This window comes from Cryptotermes secundus, unplaced genomic scaffold (assembly GCF_002891405.2).
Source record: "Cryptotermes secundus unplaced genomic scaffold, Csec_1.0 scaffold2130, whole genome shotgun sequence".
NCBI lineage: Eukaryota > Metazoa > Arthropoda > Insecta > Blattodea > Kalotermitidae > Cryptotermes > Cryptotermes secundus.
The window spans coordinates 45,207-53,926 of NW_019727451.1; the positions used below are offsets into that span (position 1 = coordinate 45,207).

The window sequence follows — 8,720 nt, forward strand, 5'->3', positions numbered from 1 at the left end:
GCGTGGGTTTCGACATAACAGATGAACTACTGATCAGACATTTTGTACTTGTAAGATACTGGAGAAAAAATGGGAGTAAAATCAGACAGTGTATCAAATATTTGTAGATTTAAAGAAAGCGTATGGTTCAGTTATGAGGGAAGTACTGGTCGATATTCTCATTGAGCTTGGTGTACCCATTCAATTAGTTTGGCTGACTAAATGCATTTAAAAGAAAAGTACAGTAAAATCCATATAGGTAAATATCTGTCTGATAATTTTCCTATCCAGAATAGTATAAAACAAGAAGATGCTTTTTTGCCACTACTTTGCAACTTTGTTTTAGAATATGCCATTAGGAAGGTGTAGGAAAACCAGGTGGGGATGAAATGAAATGGGACACATGGTTTATGCTGATGATGTGAATGTACTGGACAATAACATAGATACCATAAAGAAACACACAGAAACTTTAATTGACGCTAGTAAGGAGGTTCATCTTGAAGTAAACATAGAGAACAGTAAGTATATGTTGCTGTCTCCTCACCAGAATGCAGGGCAAACTCATGGCATATGGATAAGCTAACAAACCTTCAGAAAATGTGGCACAGTTAAAATATCTGGGAATGACAAATCAAAACTTGAGTCAGGATTAGGAGCAGACTAAACTCAGGTAATGCTGGCTACCATTCAGTCCAGAACCTTTTGTCTTCTCACCTGCTGTATAGAAACATAAAATTTGGAATATAAAAGGTAAAGTTGTCCCGTGCTTAACTAATTAACTACTATGCTATGAAGGTGTATGGAGGACTTCATGTATAGAACTACATTTTCTTGACCTCGGCACTAGCTGGAGGTGAGTGGTCAGCTTCACACCCTGGCCACTTTACCCCAGGGGAAAGTGCCCCTGGTACCCACTGGATAGGAGCCGTGGGGCCCCAGCAGGTCTGGACAACACAGAGGAGAGAAAATTCTTGCCCCTACAGGGACTCGAACTCTCACCCCTCGGTCATCCAGTCCGTAGCCAGTCACTATATTGACTGTACTATTCCGGTTCACCAAAAAGAAAACAACTATAATTTTGCCTGTGGTTTTGTATGGCTGCAAAACTTAGTCTATGACATTAAGGGAGGCACAGGGACAAGGTGTTTGAGAACAGGGTGTTGAGAATATTTTGGACCGAAGATAGATGAAGTGGCAGGTGATTGAGGAAAACTGCATAATGAGGAGCTTCATAACTTATACTTTTCACAAAGTTTAATTAGAATGATCAAGTCAAGGAGGATGTGATCGACATGACGTGTAGCACGAATGGGGAGAAGAAGAATGCATATAGGATACTGGTGGGAAAGTCTGAAGGAAAGAGACTACTAGGAAGACCAAGATATAGGTTAGTGGATAATGTTAAAATGGATCTTAGAGAGATAGGCTGGAGTGATATGGACTGGACTGATCTGGCTCAGGATAGGGATCAGAGGAAGGATTTTGTGAACATGGTAATGAACACTATAGAATGATCTGACTACACCGTCCCGTGTGACTAAAAAAAATACGAGGGTCGTACTGAAAGTCATGAGCAACAATTTTTTGTAAAGTAACACGCTTTATTATTGACAAACCAAATACACCACCTCAATCTACAGACCTTTCTTTATTTTTCCACATAATCGCCACTTCTTTGTACACATTTCTTCCAGCGTTCTGCGAGTTTGAAAATTCCCCTTCTGTAAAATTCCGTTCCAGCCATCCGAAGACACTGGTGCACTGCTTTCTGAATTGCCTCCCTTGTCTCAAAACGCTGTCCACGCAGCTGATCCTTCACAAATCCGAAAAGATGGTAGTCTAAGGGTGCCAGATCAGGGCTATAGGAGGGGTGTGGAAGAACTTCCCACCCCATCTTTGCAATTGCTTCCAATGGGACCTTTGTGGTCTTCAGTCAAAAACCACAGGACCCAACGAGCACAAACTTTCCTATCGCCCAAGCTTTCAATCATCTCCTGTACTGCACTGTGCCCTATTCATAGTTTTTGGGCTATTGTGTTCACAGTCACACGCCTGTCATCTTGAATGATCTCATCCACTCTTTCCTTGTTGCGTTCAGTTGAGGCTGTTCGAGGATGACTGCTCCAAGGCTCATCTGCAATGCTGGTGTTCCCATCTTTAAAATGTTTCACCCATCTTCGAACACTGCTCGCACCCATGCACACACTTCCATAAGCACACTGAATTCAGAAAGCAGTGCGCCAGTGTCTTCGGATGGCTGGAACGGAATTTTACAGAAGGGGAATTTTCAAACTCCCAGAACGCTGGGAGAAATGTGTACAAAGAAGTGGCGATTATGTGAAAAAATAAAGAAAGGTCTGTAGATTGACGTGGTGTATTTGGTTTGTCAATAATAAACCATGTTACTTTACAAAAAATTGTTGCTTATGACTTTCAGTATGACCTACGTATTTATGTATATAATGCCTTTACATGTTTCGGTCAATTAATGACCATCTTCAGAAGGCAAATAACAACACTTCAGGAAATTACTATTACATAAATCATAGTACATCAAGTTCAAAATTGTCCAAAGTTTTATATATAAAGATTTTAAATTAAGCTAAAATGTGGTGAGTTAAAATATTAATAAAATTCTTAATATTAAAATCTTACTGCTAAGGTCCGTGTCTTTGTTCCCCTTCCATCAATCGGAGATTGGGTTTATTGCCACCTTTGGAGGTCTCAGCAGTGTTTTTTCTTATTTATATAGTTGGTTAAGAGTCTGTGTTTGTTGTTGAGCAGCTTCTCCTTTCCTTGCTTGTTGAGGCCTTCTGAAGATTGTCATTAACTGACCGAAACATGTAAAGGCATCATATATATATATATATAGGGTGTTTCACGGCTTTAGAGCATAACTGCAGGAGGTGATTTCCTAGGTCTTTGTGATCAAAAAAGTTCATATAAACATGCGTCCAATTTTGGACGGTTACGGAGTGCAGTGGCACGCACACATGGAACCTACACAGAATAATACCTGAACAGTGCTGAAAACAAGAAGTAGCCGCTGCAGCACTACAGATATAGAGTGGGTACCCCTGAGAATTTAAATTTTAAAATTTGAAAAAATTTTAAGAAATTTTTACATTTGAATTGAAGATTTTAAAAGTGCCAGTTCTGAAAATCAAATTGACGTGTGTAGGCTAACAGAGATTTTGTACATATCTGACAGATATCAGCGGGGAGGATTCTGATATATCAAAACCTGTTAGCAACAGAGAAGTGAAAAATTGGGAAGACTCGTGTTTTTTAAATTTTAAACTCCATGCAGTGTAGCAGCTACGTGAGAGTATACACCTGATGATGGCTGTTTGCGGCCGAAACATGTAGGGTAGAAAAAAGGAAGATGAAAGAACTACAATAAATTGTTGCACTTAGGACGGAGTTTGTGTCATATATTGTGTAAAGTGTAACAGGATGCTTAAATATAATATTACTGAGAATTAGTTACGATTATTTTGCACAAGGCAATGCACTCGAATAAATCACAGAAAATTCAATGTTGACTCTATGGACTGTTTTCGATGAACAAATAATCAACAGAGGACTATGGCCTTCACATTCCCAAGATTTCAATGGGGTTAAGCTTCAAACAGAAAGTTTACAAAAATAATTCTTACTTTATGGTTCAAATTTCAGAATGTTGTTCCAGAAATTAAAGAAGGTGGGTCACTTTCTATGTGTCACATAATTTCTTACATCAGTGTAATGTTTGAGGAAGAAATCTTCAGCAACTACTGTTCTATCAGGTCACAGTAGCGTAGTTGGTTGAGGTACTATGCTACAAGCTGGAAGGTCACGAGTTCAAGTCCAAATGAGGTGAATTTTTTCAATTTACCTAATCCTTTCACCTGCCCCCAACAGAAATGAATACCAGGAATCTTCCTGGGGGGCAAAGGGCAGCAGGCATCTAAGGCTGACAACATTACCGCCATCTGTGAGCCAATTTTCTAGATAATGTGGGACCCCCAATATCTCACAATCCTATGGGCCTCCATTGCCTGTTACAGGGCCAGCTCACTTTACCGTTCTTTCAGGTACTTAAACTGTCTTTACAGACACTAAAAACGTTTATAAAGTACAGATACAGGGGATCTCCAATTACACCCATGCAGTAACATGTTCAAGTCTTACAACAAACAAACCTCCCACTTTAACTGGCAGTAGCAAGACCAGAGTTTGTCACTTGTCCCATTTAATTGTAAAATCATCTTTTACTTTCAAAGAAGAATATAAATTGCAAGTATTTGAAAATAAAATGCTTCATAAAATATCTGGACTTAACCAGGCAGTTCAGAAGATGCTGTGTTATTTACAAAGATAACCAAGCAGTATTAGGGTAATGAAATTAAGGATGTTTTGATAGGCTCGACATGTATTTAAGAAGGACTTGGGTTGGTGGTTATGAAGATAACTATCTTCTGGGATAAAATGCTGTGTAGTCCACTGAAACTCAACCTACATTTCAAAGGTCTCTGCTTGCAACCTCTTTCATGTCAGTTTCTCGCTTGTCTTATTCTTCGACTCTGATGATGGAGGTGACATGTTCCTCTGAAACATGGGCTGACTGTCAACAGACTATATAGCTTTATATCCCAGAAGATAGAACTCTCCATACATCTAAGTGTTGAGACAAAAAATGAACAGAGAATTTTGCTGGTAACATCTTTCTGATGCTGTGGTCACTGGGAAGATCATGGAGATGGAAGAATACCTTTAAGATAGACTTTAGGAAAACAGATTGCAAGAAGGGTAATTACCTAAAATGGCAGGCACTAGCATCAGATGTGTTCAACCTTAAAATTCTACTATTAGAGCCTGAAGAAATAAGCCAGTCAATCCAACAGGAATGTTTCCAACTCTTATACTTTCAAACAATGAAACAGTAAAATAATTTTCTGCAATTACAAAGCCATACATACATATCTCCAAATAGCACACAGAAAAGGTTAAGAATTTTTTATACTTCGTAAGATTGCAAAGGGTTAGACATCAAATGCAAATGGATAACTGAGAACTGTATTATAGAATTTTGTACTTACTTTGTATTTATGGCTTATATGACAATGCCGTTGACATCCCAGGTCACACAGTGTTGAATGGTAGCATGATTACTGAATAGCAAATTGGAAATAATACTGAATGGAATGAAATTATCAGGACTATCTGAAATATTATAATGGAACTTGCTCGGAAGGCAAGACCAAGAGGCTGAAATTCAAACCTGGACATCTCCCAAACATATGTCAAGAATGCAGGTGCTACCTTTATTCTCTTGATTCTGTTGTTATAGAAACACAATACATAGAGGCTATCTACACAAAAATTTTAGCAATAAAAATGAAATAAGACAAAATTAAACTAAAAAGGGAGTCAGCATTAATTTATTGTGGTTATACTATACCACTACATGTTCCATTCCTACTAGATCATCAGGTGGATTCAAAATAAATAACATATAGTCACTGGATTGCAGGTTAACACTGAAACAAATTTCTATCAAATGGATACAATCTTAACGTTAAGATATGTAGTATAATTAAGAATTAAAACGTTTAAAACCTTACATTCAACCTCATATTAAAGAACTTTTAACTTTACTGATCATCCTCCCACTTGATGCTGTTCTTGAAAGCACTGTTATTTAAACTATAAATAAACATCATGTGGGCAGCCTGGAACTCACAAACCAGTCACTTTCATGTCCACTGTGTTTTCTTCACAAAGCCATAATTTAACTTTCTACAGTAATGCCAATGAACATATTGAAAATAACCTTCTACAAACATGAAGTAGTGTACCTGCAACAGGATCATCATTTTCCAAGAAATCACCAAATGTGGTACGGGCATAATGACCAGTTGCAATCGCATCAGCATCCATTTTATGTTGGACATATTTGCAAAAAGTATCAAACTTTATTTGGCGATTACAGAGAATATCTGGATTTGGTGTGTAGCCACTCTGATAGTCCTTCAGTAGATTGCTGTGAACAGATAATCAAAGTGCCTTTACATTAATCAGATATGTCTAGGATCTCCTTATTATAAACTGGCTTCTAATGGGAGGTGAATAGTGGGACATGTTAGTGACTAGACAAAGGGTTTGGATTGGTAATTGGACTTAGCGAACACTTATAAATTGCAACTACGAGTAATTGAATCTACACTTTAAACAAATCACTAAAGCATGGTGACTGCTTGATTACCGTCTTCACTATGCTTTGCTACATTATGGCTAATAACAAAAGAGGTTCATGGCAAACTATACACTTAAAGCTCAAGAACTGCACTCACCAACTACCAACTAAAGACTGACTTGCTTGATTTGCTAATTGCTGCTCGCCCTCACCAACACAGCCATTCTTGGTTCTGAGGTCCACAGGACTCATGACCATACTCACAGTCAGAGCCAGAGTTACTTTAGGGTTGACAGTTTACTGCAGATCAGTTTGTTTCAGTGCCAAGCTTCTTGAGGCTCATGACGAGGTTTTTCCATAAGTCACATGGGTTAATCAATTAAATTACTGCTGGACTTTGTCAGCACAGTCATTCCTAGCTTCAGTCTCCTTGAGATCTATGAAGATTTTTGTTCTCTTTTAGACATNGTAGATGTACACATAAGGAATTCTGAAAACTACAATAAATTCAAGGACTGGTGCGTACCTGTGAAGATTTCCAATAGTACTGAACACTCTGTTCTGCAGTTTCACGAACTCCTAGGTGGGCCAGGCATAAATCATTACTGACATAATCAGAGCTTTTTAAGTCATAAGTTTAGTATTTGTGCTTAAACACTCACTTCTGAATGGGGAATAGGTCCTTAAGCACATGTGCGAGGCCTTGGCTACAGTCCATTCAATATGGAAACTCCATGTCGTCGTCCTACAGAAGGCAACAGCAAGATATGTCACATCATTCACAAAGGGGATGTCCATTCATTTAGTTGTAGCATGCCATCAGGGACTCCAAGCCTTCTGGAGAAATTGGGTCACCTGGGTTTTCCCTTCATTAACCTTTACATTCTGTTGTTCACACTGTGACTTCAATCCAGTGAGGCCATGCTGCAAATTTCAGGGATTCTCAGTCACGCAAATATATGTATCATGCACGAACACAGTAAAATGAGATCCAGGTGCCATGGGAGCATTGCTTATGTATAGACTGCACGATACTAGGGGAAGGATGCAACCTTGAGGTAGCCCTGCAGCTATTTTTCTTGGCACAGAAAATTTGTCTTCTATCAAAACTTTAAATTTTCTGTGTGTGAGAGAAGAAGTAATTAGCTTAATAAGACCTGTCAAAAATTCTAACCATTTACAAAGGAGGCCAGAGTGTGATGTTGTGTCAAAGGCTTTCTCAGTATCCAAGAACACAGCAATCATTGAAACATTACTCGTACTGTTGAAAGTCAAAGTCAGAGTTACTTTCTGACTGGTGGTTTACTGCCAGTCAGTTTATCTTGGCATCAAGCCACTTGAGACTCAACCAGAGATTCACTGGGACTGAATCCATGCCATCATAGTCCATATGTAACATCCTCTCTAACAAGATGTGTTTCCCTTATGAATATGTTTAGCCTTTCATCAAGTGTACGTATCCCAAATAAAGCATGTTATTGAACATTCTTCCTTTTGTACTATATACAATTCCTCTGCCAGTACAGGCAATGCAAAGCAGATCATGCTGATCTTATGTATACCATGCTACAATGGCAGCTTAGTCACTTGAACGGTCACATGGTTGATTGCCAAGTTTAAACCTCTTATATTTTCTATGTCTGGCTTTGTCTTGTGGTATACTGTGAATACACAGTGTGTTCAAGTTCTGTTAGGACTGTGTTCATTAAAAATATAAGACATTAATTATTTTCAAAATTTCACTCTTTTTAATCAAAATAGTCTCCTTCTGAATCAATATATTGCTGGAATCGATTGAAGTTTTCAAAAACAGTCACTGTACTCCTTTTGTGGAATCACATTTAAAACTGCGGTAGATTCCATTTGGATGTCCTGGATGGTGTCATGACAGTCTCCTTTCATAGGCAACTTAACTTTTGGGAACAACCAGAAATCTGCTGAAGCAAAATCTGGCGAATACGGAGGATGATCAAGGACTGTGATCCATTTTCTGGCCAAAAAGTCGTGCATGATCTTCGATTTGTGGGGTGGGGCATTGTCATGGAGGAGTGACCAGGAACCTTACGCTTAATATTTAGGTCAAAAAACGATTGAGGACTCTGAGATAATAATCAGAAGTCACTGTTTGACCTTCTGGCAGAAATTCCTTGTGAATGATTAATTTGGAATCAAAGAAAACGGTTAGCAGTGTCTTTACTTGATACTTTTACATGCACACTTTCTTTGGTTTTGGCTTCTTTGGGCTCAACCATGCTGCACGCTGCACTCTGCCACTTTGTGAGAGGCTCATATTGAAAACACCATGTCTCGTCACCAGTAACAATGATTTTGTAAATTCTGTATCACTTTGGGCCGACCGTAACATGTCTTTGCAGTGTTCCACTCTGGCNAAGGTTTCTTGGTTAAGCAGAACGAATGCTTCGTCCTCTCTTCCCAATACCGTCAGACAGGTAACATCGCCAGTTCCAAATTCGCTGTTTAGGTTGATTTGAGTTTGTGAAATTGTTTCGGCCCGGGCGCATTCTGAAGGGGGAAGAGAGCCATCGCGCCCTGCTGCAGG

General features: G+C 38.9%; 1 protein-coding gene across 2 annotated transcripts in view; it reads right to left on the reverse strand.

Annotated features, from left to right (window-relative positions):
• LOC111864897 (mitochondrial tRNA-specific 2-thiouridylase 1) overlaps positions 1–7,776 on the reverse strand; it is a 49,269-nt gene extending 41,493 nt beyond the window's left edge. The window contains exons 1-2 of one of the 2 annotated variants that reach the window (XM_023852495.2): positions 6,823–7,776; positions 5,823–6,007 (exon numbers count right to left, since the gene is read on the reverse strand). In XM_023852495.2, the coding sequence (XP_023708263.1) occupies positions 5,823–6,007; positions 6,823–6,878 (241 nt within the window). In that variant the 5' untranslated portion in view covers positions 6,879–7,776. Of the gene's footprint in view, positions 1–5,822; positions 6,008–6,317; positions 6,608–6,822 lie in introns of those variants that run through there. The other variant, XM_023852494.2, reaches the window with a different exon arrangement.
• Positions 7,777–8,720: the final 944 nt, after the last annotated feature.